The sequence below is a fragment of the Vanessa cardui genome, chromosome 9 (genome assembly GCF_905220365.1).
Source record: "Vanessa cardui chromosome 9, ilVanCard2.1, whole genome shotgun sequence".
Lineage (NCBI taxonomy): Eukaryota > Metazoa > Arthropoda > Insecta > Lepidoptera > Nymphalidae > Vanessa > Vanessa cardui.
Genome location: NC_061131.1, coordinates 8,450,212 through 8,475,575, shown reverse-complemented (window position 1 = coordinate 8,475,575; position 25,364 = coordinate 8,450,212). Strand labels below are relative to the sequence as shown.

Genomic DNA, 25,364 nt, shown 5'->3' with positions numbered 1-25,364 from the left:
ACCCATTCACCCTAACAAACCAGCATTCGTTGTTGCGACAATGGCGCTATTTTATGACGAATAGTTCCAATTTTACACCTCCGAGAACAGAATAACAACCTAGATACCTTATCTAGAGATTATACCGGAAAAATACTTAAATTAACTTTTCTATAAATGTGTTTAGATGCTCCAAGTTCGACGCTATGTCGTTAAAGTATTTCCACTATAGGTGAAACGTGCAGAGCAATTTCATTACCTCGTTAGTATTATGAGGAGTATTATTCATTTTTATTGGTGTTTTCATAACTTTCTCTACACAGGAGCAAGACCGGGCCGTGCGAGCTCCCTCGATGCGTCTCCGCTTCGGACGTCGCTCCGATAACAATATGTTCTTGTTGCCTTACGAGGTACAATTTTTATTTTATATATTTGCTCTTCTTATTTTAGAATATTTAATACACATCTTAAAATGATAGAAAAAATTAATGAGATGCTATTTGCATCACCTTTGTTACTTTTAAAATAAATAACATTTGATATTTAATAATTCTTTATTGAACTTAATTTATATGAATACCAATTCCAACTGCTTGATTTTATACATTTAAAGTTTGATATGGTTTTAAAATTTGGTTAGAACTTATTCAATACGAATTACCAAAAATATGATTCTATATTTAATTATGTTTTATGATACTTATTTGATCTTTAATACAATAATTTCTTAGTCGGCACTACCTAAAGAGGTGAAGGCGAGCAGCTCGGAAGACGACAGACAACAGAACTAAACCACGAATACTCACGCACGCACTAGGTAAATTAATATTTCTCCGCTCCATATAACTAATATTCAGCAAGTCTAAATTTAATGACGACTGCTTACTATCTTTTAAGTGTCAAATTTTAAATATCAACATTAGATGTTATTTAATTTAAACGATTATAAGCTATGTGTACATAATCAGATACTATTATATTGTATAATGTTAAATGTTATTCTAAAACTAAATTTAACTCTCTACTTCTGATATATTATATAGTTTCATAATTTTTTTCTGTGTTTTTAATTTCGTATCAATATGGTTTTATAGCGAATAATTATACATTTTAAGAGCTGGGTAAATGTAAAATTACTTCGCTATTCGTATTCAGACTTGTAGAATGTAGTTGTCATTTTATAAAACTTATAGAATACTAAATAAATGTTTATTTTTATGTTCATATTATAGTGCAATTAATAAGTTGAAATATAAAAGCTAACGACTATTTCGAAGTTTCATTTGACCCTATTGCTCTAATCGCTTACTTCAATATATAGCTATCTTAATTTGTTGTTTTTATTCATTTGGAGGTCCAGAATATTCCTTTAGATATATAGGAGGAAGGATTAGTAATCGAAATTATTCATTCTTATTCATTTGAATATTTATTCAAATGAATAACAATAAATAATAATGAAACATTGTAAAAAAAATTAGGTCTTAAAGAAAAACAAACAGTTTACGTTATTAAATAATACTAAGGATTGAGCTGAAAAGATCTGTCATCTAGGAAGGTTTGCTGATTACCAAAATTATAATAAGCCTACACAGCTTTCTGGAGTTCGGAGATAAGCGCGTTTTACGCGAAGTACACTAATATAAGATGATGCCACACTTAATATTTGCTAGAGCTGTTTTTATTTCTTTAATTCTATAAAATAATTTGATTAGGGTTTGAAAAGCATGGTTATTTAAAGAACATGATTTAATTATTTTATAATTACGTTTTATTTTATCGATAGAACAAAGAGCCGAGATGGCCCAGTGGTTAGAGCGCGTGCATCTTAACCAATGATAGCGGGTACAAACGCAGGCAAGTATCGCGGAATTTTAAAGTAATTTGTGAAAAAAAATCATCGTATGGAAACCTGCATGTGTCTAATTTCAACGAAATTCTACCATTTGTGTATTCACCTACCCAAATTGGAGCACCGCAGTGGCATATGTTACAAATGTTCTTCTCAAAAGGTCTAGGAATTTCAGCCAGCAGAAGAAAATTTACAGTCTATTATTGTGCGTATACATATGTGTAATGGAACAAAACGAGACTTATCAATTATTTAAACGTTGCAGTACTGATCTGTGTAGATATAAATTATATTCTCGACTATAGACGTATCTTTGTTTTTTTTACATTTAAAACGTGTAAATCATATTTATATTAACACCAGTATATACAGTAAACGATCGTGTACCCAATATTACTCAAAAATTGTTTTAAACCACTATGGGAGTAATATTAAGCTTTCAATCAACTAAGTCACGTGTACAACTTTTGATCCCTGAAATATTTGATATTAGTTTTAAATTGTTGATGAGTTCGGATTAAGGTGTCCGACGTATTTCAACATTTAGATTTTCATTTCAGTGTAATCACACACACACGCACACATTTTCAAATAATATTATATTTTTGTTTCAGTATGAGTGATTTAAATAACTAAGATGTTAAACAAAAAGATCTGTCAAGTTTATCGAAATTGTATTTGCTCAGAATGAAAATATAGTACAGAAATACAAAGATATAGTAATGTTTTTCTCAGATATACATATTCCTTATTTCACCGTGAAGGAAAAACGATGTATAAAAAAATAAAGCTAAGCATATGGTATATTTTAACTTGCTTTGTTTTATAATTATTGTACATTGATTTTATTTTATATTATTACTATGAAATGTGAAGTATTATTTTAAGAAAAAAAGCTAAAACATATACTTCTACAATATTTAGATTATTATAAGCCCGACTGGAAAGGTCAAATCTATGATAATTTAGTCCACCATCAAACGACAATACTTTATATTGCATTGATCCAATTCGAGTGGTGAGTTTATAATTATGTTCTTCTGCAGTCGTCGTCTGTGGAAATTAACGAACTATACACTAGATAGGTGCCTCTAGATATACTCAGCCTCATAATGGTATGTGTGAAGCATAAATTATGTCAAGATATTTGATCAAAAGACTATAAGAAATAGTTCGTATCTCTAACTTATTTTGAAAGCATTTAGTTGGCTAATAACTATGTATCTGGCACATTAGACAGTCAATCATCCTACAAAAAAAATTGAAACACAATTTACCCACGTAAAGTTAGTTTTATATTTATTATGCACATTTATACGTAGTTTCGTATTTGAAGTCATATTAATAGTTCGAATTAGAAATCTGACATAATACCGATAACAACTCTATCTATAATTTTGACATTCGTAAACAGCGGGAAGCGTTTACTATACGTGCGTCGTCTGCAGGTTATAGTTTCGCTGGAAGAAATTGTGGATGTCAATCTGTCATAAACATGAGCCTTCTTATATTCCATATTTATAAAACTAAAGACTTTTGCTAGTCGCTTTGGTTATTTATCATATAATCCTTACTAAATTTAGCGCAGAAACAGCGTATCGTTAAGGTGTTATATGTAGTTGAAATATATAGACATTTATTTACTAAAGATAATAAAGTAATTCGTGTTTTTGTTTATACAATTTATACTTATATAAAAATGTTATACAGATATAAGGACCATTTATTAACATAAGATTTAATAACATTAATTGCTTAAATATAAACAAATATGAATTAAAACTAGTTGCTGTAAATCTTGACCGCGTGAATCGCAATTCCGATCCTCTGGGCAAAAAACGAACTAGCCCTTATTATATTATTATGTTAGGTATATAATGTTGCTGTCGAAACGCTTTGCCCTTGGAGTAGTGGTGCAAGAAGCTTCATCAAAAGTATACAGATATTGATATTATATTCCGAGACTTGGTGCTTGAAAAGCCTACTTAAATAAAGTATATTTTGATTTGGATTTTGAAAATAATCAAAACGTCTTAAGGAACGTCCTTGTTGCGGTGGATAAAATTCTGACACATTGTAGCGAGATCGATCAGTAAGTTCGAGTTTGCTCCACATCTTCTTCTCTAATGGTGGGCCTCAAACATTTATATACTGTTACAGATTTTAGTATGTAACATATAAAAGACAAGCATTAAGTAACTAAGAGACTTTATTTTAACTTATTAATATTATTATATTTTCACTTTCCATTTATAAATCTGAATAATTTATATAAAAAAGGGTTACAGTTCTTCTTTTACCTGAATGTTAAGAAAAAATACCTTCATATCTCGTTGAAATTCAAAACATAAAGTTTTTATAATTTGCGCCCATCACACATGTGACCCAGCTAATTTTTGTTGGATTAACCTTGCCATGTGTAGCGTTGGGGTTAAGATACTCGCGATTTATTTCTATAACGAAGATTGTAAATATAAACAGGTGTGGCATATAATATGCACGAGCTGAAGCAGATTTATATTTTATTTAAAACGTATGTATACATTCATTAAATTATATGATGTTACTATTATGTAATGCAACTGTTATTCTAATTCTGATAATTATTTTAAACAAGTCAAAACTACGAAAGTGCAAGCTTCAAAACAAAATGTATAGCTGATACAGACTGAAACAGGTGAAAACGAATGTAAATCAGGAATAATTACGAAAGCAATTCATATTGTTGAAATCATGTTTGGTCTATAATTATTAATAAACTTTTAAATTATAATTGTGTCTTTTTTTTTTCAAATCAAATTGTACCCAAAAACTTTCTTGGTACATTTTGTCATATAGTTGTACCTAAATCAGTAAATTGAAAAAACGTTTTAATTCATGGGATAGCTACTATATTACTTTTGATGATTAAATAGTTATTTATTTATGTACGGAATTCGTTAATATATAGTTACTATGGAGTGTTCTATAGGGCGTTGAATATTATATGTACATTTATTTTTATTAATTCTCTATATCCTCAGCTTATTATGTGCATTTTTTCCACATTTTTCGACTTAATTTATATTTATAAATAATATAACACTAAGAAATTATTAAGCATGTTTGTATTTGTTCGTTTTTATTATATTAACATATAATAAATAATATAAGGACACAAATGTCAAACGAAAGTCAAGAGCATAGATGACCTGTCGACAAGACTACATACTCGTTTCTGGCAAAAGTACGAGTTTTTTTATGAGTAAACTACAATGGTGCTGAGGGTATTGAGTGCTATAGAAATCATCTGAAGTAGGGATCAATATATGTATATCTGTTTATCGCATATATAATATATTTATCAGTCAACTTTAATCTATTAAAGATCTATTTTTACTTTGATTCTCATTATTTTTAATATACCTACCAATTGTTTTTGTTTGCTTCTATCAATTATTTCAAAATGTTTGTAAAAGCTATGTGAATATTCTAGAAAGAATACCGTTATATATCAAATAACATTACGAACTTAAAATATAAATTTATTACATTTTACCGATGGTAGGGGTTTGTTCCGGTTACCATTTACCAGTTATTCTACTATACCAATCAAAACTTTGCATGGCTGTTCCTGTTATTAAGTATTGAGTGTGTGAGACACTATAATTATACGCACAAGGGACATAACATCATAGACACAGTATTTGCGGTACATCGACAATGTAAGAAGTAGTTTATATTACTTACGGTGAAGTGCTAATGCAAAGATGAACACTATCAGTAGCCCACTTGCTTGATTTTTGTAACATTTTTATAATGATTGATGCCCGCGGGTTTGCTCGCGTTTTCAGGTGTTTATATTGTATTTGTCATTTGTCAGGCAACAAACAACAACAACAACATCCTGTAAATTCTCACTGCTGGGCCAAAGGCCTCCTCTCCCTTTGAGGAGAAGGTTTGGAACATATTCCACCACACTGTTCCAATGCGGGTTGGTGGAATTCACATGTGGCAGAATTTCTATGAAATTTGTCACATACAGGCTTCCTCACGATGTTTTCCTTCACCGCTGAGCTCGAGATGAATTATAAAGACAAATTAAGCACATGAATCAGCGATGCTTGCCTGGGTTTGAAGCCGCAATCATCGGTTAAGATGCATGCGTTCTAACCACTGGGCCATCTCGACTCATGTGCTAGGCAAAAAAGCCCTTTTCCTTTCTCGGCGTTCATGTTTGCTTCATACAAAATTTCATGAAATTCGGTTCAGCGGTTTGGTCGTTTACGTTCACATTTATAATGTTATCATAAACTAGTATCGATAATGTTTAAAGTATACGAGTCCAAAGCATCGATTTGTAATACGTATGTGTTTACAAACTTTAAAACACTATATCTGTACATGTTATATGTATACTCTATAAGTTGGAATATAATGGATTATAGCGGTCTTGACCATGGATTCTCGTTACCAACATTTCATGCAACATTGCCAGCGACTTTGCATACGATCAGTACCTATTTGAATCGCGTTACCTTCACATCACACCTGTTTGTCTATTTTTATCTTACTATAAATAAAAAACAATATTTCATACTTTGACTTAGTCACTGAACAAAGCTTGTGTTTGTATTGAACATGTTTTTATGCGATATCATTTCAATAAAAACAAAAGCTTTACGTGAAAATCCTTAGTGTCGTCTGTATTCGCACAATTTCTTTCTTCATTCAAATAGTTAACGTTTTATCAGTATCAGATGAGTTGAAAAACTAAAGCAATATCTCATCATATCAAGTATAGACTTGGGAGCCAAACTGCCGCTAATAATTAATAGAAGAACCCAATTACTGTTTTCAAATTCTGTTTATGTAATAAATTATTACTATGAGCAAATATTTGTAATATTCTATTAAAATTCCAATGTTTTCCATTCACAATGTAGAAAATATTTCTACAAACATTCCTATTAAAAAAACTAAAATTAGTTTTTTTTAATAATTAATTATAATATAGAAAAGTTTAGTCTGTAGTGTTAGAGTTTAAATTAAATTAACTTAGTTAGTGTTAAAATCATTTGGTCGATAACAAAATAATTTTCTCTTCTTCACTACGAAAAATATTGCTATGGGATTCTATTTACTTTTCCTTCCTTTTTTTTTTGGTACACTTCTCGATTGATTGATTTTGAAAAATATCAAGCTTTTCACATGTTCCTTTATTTTTCAACACATTAACTTTTATCTATATGTTTATACTTATATCTGTATATTATAACTAATATATACTTTTATCTGTATATTAAATTCTTATCAAAAGTCATATTATTATTAAGATTTATTCATTATTATTTCAAAACTTGATTTACTTATTGGAACTATTTTATACATTTGTAGGCAATAACTACTCGCAATTTAATGAAACGTCTTTAGAATAAAAAGTTATGAATATATATACACGTTGTTTAGTATCCAAGCTAATTATTTCTTTGTGTTGAACCGGAAACAAAAAGAGAGCAATAACCCTCTTGTTTATTAGAATGTTATTGAAATAGTTTAAAACTACGTTTCGTTTTCATATACTTGGCTTGGTTAAAAATAGCAAATAAAATTGTCGCATATTTTGTGATAGAAGGTGCTAGTTCATTCGCAGGCCAGAAGCCGTCCTTACCAGAGACGCTTGTCTGTCACAGCTCATTACAGTCATTAGTGCACGACAGTTGAAGTTCAAGGAAAGCATTGTGAAACACGACGCTTTGTTTTTCGCAGGTAAGAGAAATTCTTCCACTTCAACCGAAACTTTGTGAAAATTTAACGACTGTAGATTATATTTAAATACAAAATAATATACTTTAAACGAATTATATATATAATAATTAAACTATTTCATTGTTTTAAAATTATAAAATTATGAGATCCCAGTTATTTAAAGTTGTTTTTATACGGTATAAATTGAAATATTTCACTAGATTATTTTAAAATAATACTTTTACAAAATTTAATTAGGTATATTTTATACGATATTTAAATGAAACAATGTAGATTGTAGTCGTACGTGTTATGAATTTCATGAAACATTACAGGTGAGGACGCAAGCTCTCGCGCCGCAGTGTGGGCGCGCCGCTCACCCGAGCTCAGTTAGAGTCCGGCCCCGCCGTCGCTCGCACGAACCTCTCCGCCGCACAAGGTATTATTGACTCATAAAGCTCAACGCTTCATGTAACATTTGCACTAATAAATGCTTTAGACGTATGTGATTTTTTCATTCGTTTGTCACCTGACGACGTCCGAATCCATGACTAACTCTGCGCTCGAATATTCTGTTACAAAAATAATCAACATTACTTCATGATACTGAAAATAGCGCGTCTCATTTTCACGAATAGGTAGAATGCGCTCCGTCAGCGTGGAGAAAACTTTAGCGTGCATGTTGTAATTTCCTTTAATAACTTTAACGATAGACGTATTAGAGGAACACATTAATTATTACTACATTGTAGCATGTAGTACATTAAAAAATAAGATGTATTTTAAAATATTATAAAACTATTCTTGTACATGTGATTGTCCGGATGATACGACAGAAATATTTTCAACCTTGATGACGGTATTGTTAACCTTGTCTCAACCAACAGCTGTATTGGCATTTAAGCTATTCCAGTCATACATTTTTCAAACTTTATATAATATTTGAAAGATCCTTGACTTTGTTTACTTTTCGTAGCCTTCTTATATTACGCAGAAATGATGCATATATATTTCCGATATATGTAACATACATCTTAATAATGGCATTTAAATTTGTTTGGGTACATGTGTTCAACAAATCACTATATTGATAAAATTGAAAAGGGTTTGTCTTAAATATTTCGTTATCTTTTCTTAATCATTCTCACAAATACAACGAAGAATAAAAATGTGTTGATTAAAAAGATATATTTAGCTTTCACATCATGATAGCTCATAGTTTTAAGAATGCAATAGGACATGCCAAATTAATTATACATGTAAGTAATGCAATCCAAGAACTGCTTTCAAATAAATTACAAATTGATGAAGTTTAATGAGATCATGACAATTTCGATGCGTTTGATTGTTTACCAAAAATAGAAAAAAAAATGGATACGCTAAACAAAGTAAAAATTTAAATAAGGAACTTAGCTGTCATTATGAAAACAACATTTTTAGGAATATGAACAGATGGTGAAAAAAAATCGCGAAATGAAATGCGTTAAAAGCAATGGAGATAGAAAAGATAGAGACATAGCTTGATAATCTTAATTGTGTAGCGAAAACATGTTGGTGTATTATATTTAAAAATCGAATCGTCTGTTGGCGTATTCTTTAAATAACGTATCTTTCAGCAGTAAACGCGAACTTTTTTAGTCGCGCCCACACATTTTCCGCAACACTCGTTGAATTATTATCTGAATAGACGTGCAAGTACGAAACATTTATGATAACAAAATTTCTTTACATTAGTTTGAGTATCTATGTGTATAATGGAGTATAAATTGTATTGCAATAAAAACCGAAGATCTTATTAGAATTATCCTAATTATAAAAATTAATTATATAAATATCAAGCCAAGGAATCCCAAACAAGTAAAAATTTAAGATAGATAACAGCGGCGTTAGTTCCATGAAATCGTTATCAGCAATATAATAAATTGGACGGATTTCAAATCATTTAGATCTAAATATCGTTATATTCCAAAATTAATTTTCGTCAATGTCTGTATTGATAATTAGATTATATTTTAAGACATAATCTTCACTAAATGAAAAAAAAACCCATCATCATCAAACATCAAGGCAACTAATCCAAAACGTCATTTCGAATATTTAACTTTTACTCGAAAATTTTTAAAACCTAATCCTACCAAAAATTCCTACAATTACACATTGATTCTTATTTAAACTGTGTTTTCTATTTATCAAATTAATCGATTTGTAATAAGCAAATAATATTCCACTCCTACGTAAAAATATGCTTGTATCGGTAAGTTATTTTCTCAAAGCTACCTGTCTCGCACGTGTTTCGGAAAAAATATTATAGCCATCGTCGTTGGTGCCAGGGCTAATAAAATCGTAATAAGACGGCGAGCTTCGTCTCTAACCCGAGGCATGAATCTTACGAGAGCGTAATAAAATTACCTCATGAGGAGGATAAAAATTGACAATCCAATTTTTCTTATGTCTAACACGTAAAAACATCTTTCCAATTAATGAGGATAATATTGACAGAATTTTGTTCTTATATATATCAGATTATTTCTAAATAATATGATAAAAACACCATATCATAATTTTCGTTTGTGTTTTTATTCTTTTATTATGAGTACATTTCATCTAATGTTACGTTACTCCGACTTTTCTTTATTTTTCAAAGATGATTTTACAGTTTATCTTAAAAAATATTTATTTAGAAACTTGAAAGAAACACATATTTATGACACGTTTATTTTTCAGCGCAACGAACGACTTCAAAATGGCCACAGGTCCGAAGATAGTGCACAAGCAATTCAACTCGCCCATCGGCTTGTACTCCCAACAAAATATCAAGGAGACACTTAACAAGCACCTACAGAACCTCGACAACGGCACTGTTGGGTTTGTAATACAAACAATACCTGGTCTCTCACCTAAAGGAGAGTTAGCGTCCGACTAAGCCTAAACAAATAGCCTTTGAAGGGCGAACACAAATGCAAAACTTTAAATATTACGAACATTGCAAAGTCCACACAAGATAAAATATAGTGTAGTTAAATACTAGAGCATTGCCAGCCTGCGTTACATATTCATTTCTGTTTTGAAACTTTATTTCAAAACTAACCGTGTACCCGATGTCAAATATGATCGGTAACGTTACACAAAAACCCACCGTTTTTCTTAATTAATTAATAGATATTGTTCGTTGTCATGCCTTTACATTCGTTTTTCGTATTTGGAATTTCATAAATTTCATTTTTTTTTTAGTTTCAATCCTTTTTCGTCTAAACAATGAATTGTCAAAATCAATACATTTTTTTTATTTTAAAATGTTATTAAGTAGAAGGAAAGCTTACTTCTAATAAATAAATAAAACTAACTCTGTTAACTCTCTAAACTGTTATAAGCTATATAAACTCTTATTAATTACTACTCTTACAATCTACGTTGTACCTAAGGATTAACATTTACAACAGTTACATGAATGCAACAGGCGACAATTCTCAATTCTTTATGAGAAGAAAAGTAGGGTACTTGTTATGTTTTACAAACAACATATTGGTTCGTTACTCACAATAAAATTTCAACATGTATTTGCCTATATATGATTAAATCATGCAAATAAATAAATTATCAGCGTATATAAAATTTATCAACAGTGTCTAATTAATCTATATAGTTTCGCATATTCAAATTGGAATAAGTAAATCTTACAATATATCAAAGTATGTGTTTAAGTTAATTGTACGCTTAGTTGTTTATTAGCAGTATTGTACATAGAATAACGCCAATTTAAACATATCACTTTTTAAAAGCAAGAAAAAAGATCAGTTATCATAAGTGTACTCATTTGCTTAAGACCATTTTTTATTTGCGTTTCAATAGTTAAGACTGCATATCTGATTTCATTCAATAAAGCGATACAATTAGGAAGCTATTTTTGAGACAAAAACACGTGTTCAACGGTTTCTGTTTTAACAGTCAAGGACATTGTGTCCTTGTCTTGCAAACGTTATTTTCAATTAACTATTAGTTAGAAATGCATATAATTTAAATATTTTATTACTAGTTTAATAATTAAATCACTATTTATTAATTTCATGCAATTAATTCATATACTGCCATATCTGTTATTTCAACATATATATACTTTAAAAGATATCATTTGTTAAAATTCCGTTTAAAAAAAGTATTTTTCTTTAAGCGGTTCAAAAGCAGACGAATGGGTCTTAAAGAAACCGAGCGCCTTTCCCCATAGACAGTGCTTATATTATACGAAGTTCTAATAATTCTGAAGCGCTGCCAATGTTATTTAAGCTTTTTGACTCTCACTGTAACTATTCACTGGCCCCATTTTTGCATAACAAAGTAACGTTGCTCTGCAGACGAAGAAAAGTAAAAAAGTTAATAAAAAATACTTCACAAATAATGATTCTCTTGAAGAAAATATAAAGGTGATATAAATATAAAATGCATAATGACGCAGTCTTTGATCATAATGACGCATTGGAATTTTATTTGGCACATTTAATGTATTGCGATCAAGACAATATACTTTAAATAGTAATCAACATAAAATGTGACGAACATTGCATTGCTCAATATACAGGCGAGGTAATATAAGCTGCAGACTACTTTTTACTTTAAAATAATCGAATAAAATATTTCATAAGCTAGTTTTTATTTTCGCTGGCAACAATACATTTCGTAAAATCTCAAGCAATTGGCTAAAAATTAAGTAACAAGCTGACATTTAGATACATGTAAAGTTATATAAAACCATACAAATATTATAAATGTGAAAGTTTGTTATTGTTTGGATATTTATTACCCAATTATGCAAAAACGATTTGACAGGTCTTCATGAAAGTTGAAGTACAGCTTATCATACTATAAATGTACTTAATATATATGTACATATACATAACTATTTCACGGATGCATAGTTAGAATTATATAGATGCTTCAATAGGCATTTTGGCGTCACGCGCGTTTTCACTCGACAGTGTCAGGTCACTGACATTTGTGTCGACGAAATTTAACTTCCCGTTTGCATTACATACATTCCCATATTGCTTTATGAGACGATAAATTAATTTATCTAAATCTATGCTAATATTGCGAATATTTTATGTAAATCTGGCCTTACTAATCTTTATAGAGCTAACTAAAGTAATTTTAACGAAATCCTTAGTTGAAAATGAATTATTATGAAGTAAATACATTGAATCTATTTAATTAGTAATAAAAAGTTTCTATATATATAACATTAAAGTCTGATTACTTTTTGTTTTTAACTTCACACCAGCGAGCCGCCTGGTGATATTGAATTGTAATCAGGAATAATAATATAATTAAATGGTTGCAATTGTTTATATAACATTATAATATGTATGCAGAATTTGTCATTATAGTTTATTATAACCGTTGATACAATTTTCACCGGGGTATTACAAAAGATTTGTGTGTAGACATCAGTCATATAGTAAACACTAGACATCGAAGCGGCCGGCGGCGTGTGCGCCTGCGCAGTACGGTACGGCCTGTCGACGCATAGTAATGCGTTTACGCGAAAAATTATAAACTAACTTTTAAATAAAAATCTAATAATTTAAATCGTAATTATATTGTGGTTTTAAAGTATGTGTCATAAATTATTGCGCTAGAAATGTATTTCCAATTTATAAATATTAAATTGTTTTCTAGTATGCAACAAAACCAATAAAAAAAATATTATTACAGTTATTTTAATACATTAAATTTTATAATAAGACCTAGTTAAGAAAAATCCTTGCGGGTGCTTTTACGGCAATAATATATAAATTATTAATTATTAAAGAATTATTTAATAAAATTATTTGGTAACGCAATATGGCCGTGGTTATTGAAAGGAATACGTAAGTATTTTATAACATAATATATATAAGATCAATATAATTAATCGTAGCATGATATTTTAGAAATAATATTATGCACTATTGAAAGTTTATGATATTTGCTCTAGAGAAAGAATGGGGTGAAAACTCGGTGATGGGTAAACTCCCGACATTAAAGTGTTTTTTTCTTAAATATCTATAAATGGTATTAAAAGATGCTTTCTGTTTTTATCTCCGTACATTGTACATTTATGTAATGTTTTGGAAAATGGCTGAAAACTTACCCGGCCAACGCTGTCAAAACTTTATGTATACATCAAAAAAATGTACTAAAATTTGTAGGTCTATAGACAAACAATTTTTTTTTATGGTGCAATAAATCTTTTCCAAATTAAATGCAAGGATATGTTACCCAAGAGATATAAGGTGGCTTCTTAATAAAATTAGTATTCATATTTGCCAATTATGTAATACGTTGATTATTTTATAAATGATAAATAAAAATAAAAAAAATACATTTTAAACATTTTTAAATATAACACCCTACCATGCGATTATTTATTGTTTTAATATTTATTTATAATAATAGTGTATTTGTTTATATTGTGTCATCGCAAATGATTTATATGACACTGACACACGATCTCGTTACCAATAAAGGTACTGAGAGGTGAACGCAAACCTGATTCCATATATGACCTCAATTGTAAATATTGTGAGAACAAGACCACTGGAAAATATATAAATAATAAAATATATATAAAACTCAATTAATGTCATAATCATATTTTGCAATACGCATAAAGTTACTGAGAAGTTAAATTACATTTTTTGTAGAGTACGAGAACAAATATAGTGAATTCATATAATTTTGGTCTCAGTAATATAATAAATTAATCAAAGTATCCAGGCGACAGCTAATGTTCTCTGAAACAAACGAACATGTCTGTGTTCGGTATATTCTTTTTGCAATGATTTATGGAAGCTTTAGTAAATAATTATACCCGTATTTTTGGATATGCTATTACCGTACTGCAGATATGTGGAACCGAGACGAAACAGTTTTCTCTTGTTACTGATGTATCTTATATTAAATGTTTTTTTAACTTCAATTACCAAAAAATAATTCTCTAGTCAAACTTAAACGTCAACTTTTTACACAAATATTTATAATATAGAGGAATATCTTTTTAATGTTATGACACCTATTTTGTTTTTCTTGTTAATAAATTAGTTTAAGAATGTTAAATTTCCAACCTGAAAACGTAATTAAGGACAATGGAATTAATTAAAGGCTCTGATTAGAATTTGTTTTAATCGTCCATTCGTATAGATTGATAGAATTCGAAACTGCGAAATACAATCAACACTTTGTTACAAGTTCTTGCGCCGATTTCCCACGACAAGTTTCCTGTATCGCTCTATAAAGTTACCTTTTTGTAATCGACTTTCTGAATACCATTGGAAATTTATTCATTGGATACAGAGAAAATTTCTATTACACGTTTTATTACATCTTTTGTATCCAAGGTTTTCATTTTTATACATTCAATAAATCTGCCTTAGTAACAGCGTAACTACAGTTACTAAAGAGATAGCATCTTAGGTTGGTGGTTAATTAACGATGTAGTGGTTTTTCTAATATAGGCTAGTGGCATCAACTTAGCCCATCCGTCAATTTATTAAATTATTTGAAATAGTAATAATGATAAAAAAATAAATTTTTGGTCGAAAAATCGAACGATCTTGTCAATAATTTGTAATGATATCTAGTAATAAAGAAAAAATAAAACTGCTGTTCTTTTGCAGTATTGACTTTAACAACCCTGTAACCGACAAGCCGGCAAATCTCGCTAACTCAGCCGTTCTGCGTATGCTAGAGGAAGAAGAACGAAACCGAAAAGGCTTACCAAGTAAGTGCACTAATATCATACAGCACATAAACTTGTTCTATATACAATGCCATTTTATAATCGAAACAAAAATGAAATGGTTCAATTATACCATGCTCAATATAATGGTTCAATAATATGTAGGGCTAAAGTAAACATTTAATACTTTAGACGTATGTTTTGGTTATTAAGTGGCATTGAGGTTCAAAGTCCCTACTAACGTTTTCAAATCAATGCTTTGTCAGAATTAGACCCCACCCAAATCCAGGCGATATTGGAGAATCTCGTTTTCACCAAGCGAAGATTTGACCAGGTGTGGCCGCCTAAAAAGACGAAATCCGACCGTTGTTGGAACGGCCAAGTCAACTCTACGTCATATATTTATTCAGAGCTAATGAAGGCTTCTAAAGGTACCCTTGGTGGTGGAGAATCAAATTAATATACCACTCGCACATAGCACATGTAACAAATGAAAAATTAATGTATTTAATTTAATTCGAATAGATACATCGAGTCCATGTAGTCTAGCACACATTTAACGTCTCTGAGTCACAAGTATGTTGCTTGCGAAGTGCAATAAGATGTAAAAATAAACATGATATCCGCGAGATAAACCTTGATGTTTTAATACGACACTGCAGACTGAAACAATTTGAACCTTGTAATTTCAATGTAAATAATAGAACATAACAACAGTTTGTTTTTAATCTATTTCAGCCTAAAAGTTAATGCCCTAATATTCTAATAATAAATACGACTGACTCAAAAGCTACTGTCATTATAACACGTCATTTTTTGACTACTTGTTGTGAAAATTGATCATTGCCGTAAGAAAGGCTTGGCAAGAATTTTAAAATATTTTGTACGTGGACTTCCTGCGTTACTTTGTTATTGTTAGTAGATATCTAAGTGCGAACGAAACTCAACGAAAATGTTTGACACAGTAGTGATCGGTAAAGTGTTTTTTTTTTTTAATTTTAATACCGTTTTAAATTTTTGTCCCTTTACATTCCTTACTAATTTTATTCTTATTGAAACATCATTTTAACTATTAAATATTTTTAAGATCTTATTTTATTGTGGATAATATTGGTATATACGATAATTGAGTTAATTATTTCGTATATGACATTATTGATATGATGATAATATTTCTGTAATAAACGTTCTGGAAAGTCAAATAAGTCGAAAATATTTATGATTTAGAAATGATATAAACTTTTTTTAGTAGTGTTGTAGTACTAAACTTAATAAGACGGCCATTTGGTTATTACGCTAAGGTAAGATATGTAATATAACAAATAAAATGTGATAATATTTTTTTCTAAATTATATCAATTACACTTGTCTATAATAAGTTTCCTATGACGTAACGCATAACTATTTTTGATAACCCTCGCGATAACTTTTGCGAGCGTTCTATGAATCAATGGCTAATATTAAACGCACTGAAAAGTTGCAAGCGAATACCTGTTGCCTTCAATACGTGAACACTTACACCGCTAATACATTTACAAATCTAATATATATTTAAAATGATTTCCTCTTTATCTGTTGATATTGAAATCACAGTAAATATATATCGAGATTCAAGACTTCCAGTTGGTAACAAATCCAGTGATTTTAAAGACTAATTCTACGTTAAATGTCAATTTATCTATGGATATTAAAATGTATTATTAAGTAAAATATACAATCTCTAATAAAGCTAACCAAATATCAACCCCAAAATAGATTAAAAATAATTTTATAATCTCAAATAATTACGCTGACATAATTAATGTTATTATAAATATTGCATGACATGATGTGGTTGCCAATTAACCTTGTAATTACAGTTACTTTTATACCTATACAGTCATAATTAGGACAAAATAAAACTGAAAAAATATATTACAGAAAACATTTTGGAATATACTATATACATTTCGTTAACATTCAATTTAGATCTAGGTATTTTTTGCTTCAAAAATCAATTTATTTTTTTGAAAAGAATTAATACACAATAGGTACGTAAATTACAATTTAAATAAGTGCAATATGTGAACAATCACTATTTCAGTCGAATGATGATTCAACGTCGCGTGTCATTTGTTTTTATGCCAAATATAATGACAATGAGTCAATGAGCTAAGTAGGTACTAAAAAAAAACATCTGTCACAGAATAGTGTCTCGATCCTCATAAATACTCCTTAGAAGATACTCGAGAGAAGTTTACCCTAATAGTTATGACTGATAGTGTCAGCATTAACTATGTTGTATATAATTTATGTGCATTTGGAGGTTCAATGGGCTAGATAATTAAGAATGATGACCATGTATCATAATAATCTAAGGACAACAAAGCCGCCAATTTGAATCAAGGTTTACGGTTCCGAGCCATCCAAAATTACATATAGCTGAATCATGTAGAAATTTATAAGTAGACTATTGCAAAAAATAAGATCATACATACAACATACTTTACAGTTACCTATGTGTATCAACTGTAATATTTCAATGAGTTTGTTCTATCCTGAAATAAAGAAATGCCAATTATATTAAGGTAAGTATTTATTTATATAAAAGATAAGCGCGAAAGAGACAAGAACTGTATCATAGAGGTGTGGTGTCTCGAAATAGGTGTATGTATTGGATATTTCCGCGCCTACACACCTGGCAAGAATCGAGAACTCATACGTAGTCCTGACCTGCCAGCGGCAAGACTGACGTGCCTCTTAATACCGTGAGTCTCGCATATTCGAAATTGCTTTGATATACCATCGGTATTATTTACTTACAGTGTGCAATACGGTCGTACGGTTATTCATATTAGAGGAAAAATGTTGATAATAATAAATAATATTTATCAAAATTCTTTGAGATGCACTGCACTTTTTTTGTTACACGACTTTATTTTAGTTTACGGTATGAACATACACAAAGAAAAATAAATAAATGGAAATTTTAATGTGATTAAAAGTTCCATTGCCACAAGAATCCCCTGTATGCACGCGGGTGCCTTCCGTCGCTGATATTGAACGGAATTCATAGCTTAGTCTCATTAAATGTTAACAAAAACACAATACACTTTTAAAAGCTTTCGTTTCTATTCTATTTAGGGTGAATTTTAATTTTATTTTAATCGTCTGAGCAAATTTACAATGTAGAAAAATATATCACTTTCTTTACAAGATATCAATTACATTGACATGTAAGCCTGGCGATACAACGGAAAGAACAAAATTAATATGAACTAAAGAGTGGATTCGAATGAAATACAAAAACAAATTGCTGCTGATTTATTCGTATTAGAGAAATATATCTACATGCATTTTGCTTGCTATTTTTCATGTTAAATCATATTTCAAAGACCCGCATCCTCTATTAAATTCACTTTGCACATATATAAATGTTCGTCACAAATGAAAAACTGTTATTTTTTCTTCGATCCTCTGGCGCAAATCCAAAAACACTTTGGGCCAAGCTAATTTAAAGCAGAATGTGTCATAATAAGTAACTCAGCATTGTACACTGAATGTGTGATCTCCAGATAACATCGCAAGCAGCCAGATTGTACGTGCTGATAGATACAATTATCATTTTACATCGACTATTTCAATAGTTATGAAAATAAATGTTCATTTTCTGGGTTTTTTTGTCCTAGAACAACAAAATAGCCGTGAGTCAGTTGTTATATTTATTAACACTATTTAACATTGTTGCAGGCCAAAAGAAAGTAGTGTGGCCGCCAGCGCCTGAAACAAACGGATATCATCAGCAGCAGGTAACTATTGATATCTATTACATACTTTTTGTAAATACGGATAAAAAGTTATAGAAGACAGCTGCACATAATTAGCTTACACGTAGATTGCACAATAATAGCATGAAAGATTAAAACAAACCATTAAGTAGATATAATGTACAAAAATATATTAATACCGATTGATATTAAAACTATTATTTAAAAATATTTTCTACACATTGATGAAATATAATAAAAATTTTGTTAATATTCCACAAACACTTTAGACGAATATTGGTTGTAATATTTTTTTAAATACAAATATGCGGACAGGCAAATGGGCCCCCTGATGGTAGGTGGTTGCCACCACCCATAGACATTGGCGCTGTTCATAAACATTACATACATCCCCAGTGCCCAATCAAACTAAGAGCTGGAAGAATCAGACGCGGTCCCTTATGCCTGTAGATATAAATAGTGAATCTTCCACCTTTATAACCGAAACACAACAACACTAACTGTTGCAGTTTGGCGGTAGAATATCTGATGGATCCCAAAGCCCATTGTGCAAAAAATTTACCACATAAATTAAAAATACTTAACACGATAAAATTATAAAACATAAAAAAATAAATAAATACTTATATTACGATTTAATAAATATATTTTAAAGTTTAAAATACTCATAAGGTTTACTAATTTTTATTTTTATTTTTATTAAAAAAAGTGTCAAGTTTTCATTAGTTAAGTGTATGTTATTTTTATTTTTACGGCTGATATTTTAAAATATGTTATTATTTTATTACTCTATATGTAAATAAAAAAGGATAGTCCACATTGTTACATTTATGCCCTACAGCAGAGTCCTGCAAACTACAACAACGCACAGCATTCTCCGTCCCAGCAACAATTTTCCCCACAGCAACAGTATTCTCCACAACCTCGGCAACAACCTCAATACCACGCTCAATATCAACCTCCCCAAGTCCAACCCCAAAACCAGTATCCCCAGTCTTACGAAGCGGCTCAGTCGCAACCTGCTCACTGTGAGGGACGGCGTCAAGAACCCACAGGGCTAAGTAAGCTGATCCCTGTTGGGCCAGGTGTAACCGCCTCCCCGGTCGCCCCGTCTTATCGCCAGGGCCCACTATCGCCTAGCGCGCAACCTTACCGCCAACAACAGAGCCGCTGGGCACCCGTTCCGGCCCCCACTTCCCCCCAGGTAGAGTGTTCGTCTCAGATTCTTCGCGGAAGATGCACGCATGACCTCATGACAACGTTATTTACCTTTTCATATTTTTGTAGCTCTATGCAAAATGTTTATATTAATATTTTTCTCAACGATAATCTCTGAATGTTTTTCATTAGGCCGCATATTACAGCTTAAATGAAAATTGTAAAAGCATGCCAACAACGTCTTGTATATAAAGTAACTTGTGTCGTTTTATATAATAACATCTACAGTAGCTTACAGTGAACAAGTGAATGGCTTCGCATCAGGTACAATTGTGCTCACTACTGTGTAGTAAGTACAATTGAATACTGTTGATTTGACAAGCAATGTTCGTAGACTATTCACATTGTATCGACGGTATTCACTTCGTCGATTAGAAGACTTCATTGTCTTGTTCTACTTTCTAGATGAAACACTTGATAATTTTTTACTCACAGTAATTTATGTGCAATCGTTATTAACAATGCGAGGTATTACTTTGAAAAATATATGGTAATACCCATTAAACAGTTTCTCTACTTACATTTGTACTATTTATTTATTTAACACTCATGATAGGCGACAGAAAAGCAGAAACGAACTAAGTATACAAGATATATTTACCTATGGAAGAGTTTTTTCAGTACACTTAAAACCACACCTTTAAGTGCCAGTAATCTAAATGGTAAACACGACACATAAATTACAAGATTGCCCAGTGATTGGAACATGTGAATCATAACCAAAGAATGCAAAATCAAGTTCCGAAGGGTTTCTATGTTTTTAAATCGAGCTAATTATTAATTTTACTACTGTTTGTGAATTCAAAAAATCGCGAGGAAACCCAGCGGTATGACATTTCCACGCTGTGATACCAAATAGAAACATATATACATAATGTATCTTAAGTATTAATTAAATATATTTATGATAATGTAATATAACCTAGATATATTCCCAGTATCGATTTTGTGATTTTTGACACATTTAACACATTGGTATACACATCGTAACTTAAGATTTAATTTAAGTTTCCATCGATTCATAATGTAAATTCTACCAAGAATACCGAGAATTAAATTACTGTATATTTCACTAATAGATTTTATTGGTCGATATTCCTACACAAAAATCTACCAACACTAACTGCACGCATTTTTATCATCTATATATATATATATATATATATATATATATATATATAATTTTATTGAGTGGTACATCTTATTAAAAAATGACTTATTAATATGAGATTATATGTATTAATCAAAACTAAAAATATGAACAGAATTACAATTACAGGACCGAATAAGTTACTTTACATTGTGGACTGATATTTGGTGTATAATTTTTCCTTTCATTCTCATATTTGTCACACACAATATTCTTGTAAATATAGTCACGATCAAACAAATCGGGTAAATGATCTGATTGTACCCATATTTATTAAGAAACTAATCTTCAGTACAAAAAGGGCAGGCAGAGGCGTTAAAAATAGTAACAGTAATCATAAATATTGGGCCATTACATTTTACAAGTTTATTACTGAGCCCTAATTTTGTATCTATCCTTCATTTTTTGGTAGATCTACAGTAACATATCCGGCTTCCAAGTAACACAGTAAATTTACAATTTCATATCGAACTTGTTATTCACAATTTACAGCCTCAATACAATCAACCACAGTATTCGCCGCAAGCGCAATACTCACCACAGCCGCAGTACTCAGAGCCTGCGTACCAACCACAACAGAAACCCTTTGAACCACCACCGACAACCATAACATTGCGCCCGCAACCTCCCGTACACCAGCAACCTTCGCCGGTATTTGCTAGCCAACCCGCTACAGCTTCGTTCAAAGGTATAATAGAACTTATTTATCATCATAATATAGTTAGCCAATAGCAACAACTTTCTTTATAACATGGGACCAAAGCCAGATTGTCCTTACTTCCGGGTATTTTTACCATGAAATGATTTAGCTATGAAAAAAACAGTTGCATTCTCTCGTGACATTGGCGAAATAATATGTACCCTCTCGGCACAAATTAAAATACAAACAAAAAAAACGAAAACAGTTAACAATACAATGTATACGTATATGTAACAAATGTCTTGTAGACTGAATATTATGATATGAAATAATCCTGACGGATTTGAAATATTATATCAAATAGAAATAGGGATACGGAGGTGGCATTAAAATAACCACATTTGTTTTCTCAACCGACATTAATTTTTTTAATTTGATTTTCTAGAATTTTTTTTAAACTTGTCAACCATAAAGTGTATAGTTGAATTTGCGTAGTAACATATTATTAAAAATCTTGTATATTTTATTGGTGCCTTTGAAGCTGCAAGTAATAAAGCTTACAATAACAGTATAAAAGCATGTAATTTTCTTCGAAACAACTTCGCACACAGCACTTCGTCGATGCAGGTATATTGTTTTTAAAACTGCTTTTTTATATGTCTCCGCAAAGCTTTTCAAAAGTGACTCGTAACACGTAAAAGCTTTCATATTACACCAGAAAAATATCGTTCTTTGACTTTATGGAATACTAAAACAAACATCAAAATGTTTTTCGTAAGCGCACCGGTAACTACAATGCTTGCTATAAATCGATTTTACAAAATAAGTCACTAATTATAGAATTTATTATACTTAACTTTTTAATTGAAAAAATCTGTCAACATATATTACGTAGGATTTTTGTGAGGATGTGGTGATGTTTAGATTAAAAATATAAGTTTTGACAAACATTTATAGTTTAAAGGAAAAAGTGATATTACAAGTCACCAGGACAATAAAAATTATTAGGATTTTAGTGTTTTCGATTAAGTTTTTATCTTTTAAAATATACAATATTTATTTATTTTGAACAGGAGGCATAAACATGCGTGGGGACCAGAAGTGGCCGCCACAATCTGTAAAGGAGGCAGTGGCTGCAGAAAATGAGGCGAGGAGGCAACTCGCAAAAGGACCTGCTTGCAGGCCACGCAAGGTTAATTCGTTATTCAATTAAAATAGTTTTGAAATGTTAAGCAAGGCATTTTTTTCAATTGTCATAATATATCATGAATGCTTTTTATACGACAATCTAAGTGTTGAAATAATATTAATATGTTAGAGTTTCTTGATATTCTTCATGTAATTAAGAATGCAGTAAGTATAGCCTAGCTTCTGGCTCCGATTTTAATGTTCACCACTAAAATCAGTACATGACAAATCCTTTGTAATTTAGACTGTAATGACTATATTTTTTTAAACAAGAAAATGACAACCTTTGTACATATTGAGTGCTTAACCCGAAGCTTTCTTGTACCCAATACTAACAAAATAATGAAAACATAAAAAATAATCAAACGATTGATTAATTAAAAGAAATTATGTATCGAGAGTTAGGGAGAAGTAATGATTCTTAAATTTTTGAACGAAACCGTTATCTGTTTTAGCTGCGGCAGTTTTCGCTTGCCGAATTACTTGCCATGAACGAGGTCTAAGCTTCCGTCGCGTTTCGACTCGATTGCTAGTCGGTAAATGCCGGCCTTTAATATCCCATTAGTAAGTGATGCTACGGACATGTGTGACTGTTTTGTCAAAATACTTCTATTAACTCAAGCACTTTCTTAAAAAAAATCGGTAGACGTAACAAGCTAACGCGTTTAGATATTATAGAAAAATTAAAATTTAGAATCACATACCTAATTGGCTATACACATTCGAATCGTATAAACATTAATTAAATCTCTCTCTTATTTTAATTAGGCTTGACATTACAGAAGCTTACCAACTCGGATCAGTCACTTGCATGTCGCTAAATGTAGTCATTGGATATTATTATCAACGTTAAATATATTTTTTCCTCGTCTTACTAGCTCAATGATGCTCGCAAGTATGTAGGCTATAAAGCATGTAAACTGGCTATATTTGTGAAAGTGTTTCACAGATTTTATCCTGGCCTCATACGCTATCGCTGTGCCTGCTGGCACTATAATTAAGCGTTAAACTTGTACTACATAACTAGTTTAACGGCTAATTGAAGAAAATAATCAGAACATTTTTAATAATAATAATAATGTTCTAATGTTAAACTCGATGTTACAGGTGAAAAAGGATTACACTTCCTTCTTCTCGCAACATGCCTTAAACCACAGTTACACCAGCTACCGCGTCCCACCAGGTACACAACACTTCGACTACCAGTCAGGACAATCATCTTATTAAAGTAGAATGTATAGGGATATCTCCATTTATTGTCACAGAAAAGCTCACTAACACCGTTCCTATGGTATGGTGCTAATGTTAGTTCTCTCTAATCATGATTCGAATTTCATTTGTCTATAATCAAATTAAACTAAAATAAAAAAATACAGTCAATAGAAATTCGAATGTCATCATCAGTGTCATCTTCATGTTTAAAATTGGCTGTCCTAACACGGACATCAAGTTTAAGTACTTGTAAAGGCTTTTGTGTATTAAAGTCTTCGTGCATGTGCTTGATTGGATAAAACCACAATCAGTACATAATATAGGTATTATTTATTTTATATACATATTAATCATTATGTAGCTTGTAAGGTAATTGTAAAAAAATACCATATCGCGCTTAAATATCATTATCTCACTCTAATTTTATATTAATAATGTAACGATCAATGTGAATGTACACATCATGCATGTGCGGCTTTAAAAATGCGAACATTTGCGAATTTAAGCTTTTTAACAAATCTAAAATTTTCTGTAACAATGATTTAAAAAATTGCCTCGGAATTATTTCTAAATTGTTATTAAGACAATCAAAGTTGACTCAAGGTTTTTGTGTTTGGCTAAGCTTTATGTGTATGTACCTAGTCAACATGAAATCTGAATTTATGTGTAAATAAATAGGTCAATTTAATGTATTTTTAATTCAAAGTGTCATTTATATTTTATTTAATAAACATTATTAAAGCCAATGTGTTTTTATTTTTTAATATGAATTGTATTCATTTGTCGATGAAAGCATATTTAGTTATTATTACATTTAAAGCTACATAAGAGGCATCAGACGCCTGTATCGTTAATTAAGCTGTTTCGTCTTTAGAACTTTCACAGCAAAGTACTAAAATAATTTGCAGTCAAGAATCGTT

At 30.6% G+C, this 25,364-nt stretch overlaps 2 protein-coding genes across 8 annotated transcripts in view; both read left to right on the top strand.

The window, feature by feature from the left end:
• Nucleotides 1-1,248, top strand: part of LOC124532410 (short neuropeptide F) — a 32,517-nt gene extending 31,269 nt beyond the window's left edge. Inside the window, exons 5-6 of the mRNA XM_047107312.1 lie at nt 303-389; nt 711-1,248. Coding sequence (XP_046963268.1) covers nt 303-389; nt 711-770 — 147 coding nt within the window. The 3' untranslated portion in view covers nt 771-1,248. The remainder of the gene's footprint in view (nt 1-302; nt 390-710) is intronic.
• Nucleotides 1,249-7,450: 6,202 nt separating this feature from the next.
• On the top strand, nt 7,451-25,190 carry LOC124532294 (extensin). 7 transcript variants are annotated; one of them, XR_006966635.1, is made up of 11 exons: nt 7,451-7,579; nt 7,894-7,997; nt 10,283-10,423; nt 15,208-15,311; nt 15,536-15,700; nt 18,999-19,057; nt 19,878-20,240; nt 21,897-22,092; nt 23,118-23,236; nt 23,688-23,796; nt 24,340-25,190. XR_006966635.1 is itself a non-coding variant. In XM_047107127.1 (10 exons), exons 3-10 carry the CDS (start codon nt 10,302-10,304, stop codon nt 23,733-23,735), a joined length of 1,176 nt encoding a protein of 391 aa, XP_046963083.1. In that variant the 5' UTR covers nt 7,451-7,579; nt 7,894-7,997; nt 10,283-10,301; the 3' UTR covers nt 23,736-23,798. The 7 variants fall into 7 exon arrangements, 6 of the variants coding, with proteins under 6 accessions (XP_046963083.1, XP_046963088.1, XP_046963082.1 ...); XM_047107127.1 differs by lacking the exon at nt 24,340-25,190 and having other exon boundaries at nt 23,688-23,798; XM_047107126.1 differs by lacking the exon at nt 23,688-23,796 and having other exon boundaries at nt 7,453-7,579.
• The last annotated feature ends 174 nt before the right edge of the window (nt 25,191-25,364 follow it).

Bases quoted from the DNA above. Each gene is read 5' to 3' on its own strand.
- LOC124532294 (XM_047107126.1), top strand. From the start codon at position 10,302: ATGGCCACAGGTCCGAAGATAGTGCACAAGCAATTCAACTCGCCCATC. The intron at 15,312-15,535 runs GTAAGTGCACTA...ATGCTTTGTCAG, and splicing joins AAACCGAAAAGGCTTACCAA to AATTAGACCCCACCCAAATC. The intron at 20,241-21,896 runs GTAGAGTGTTCG...CACAATTTACAG, and splicing joins CGGCCCCCACTTCCCCCCAG to CCTCAATACAATCAACCACA.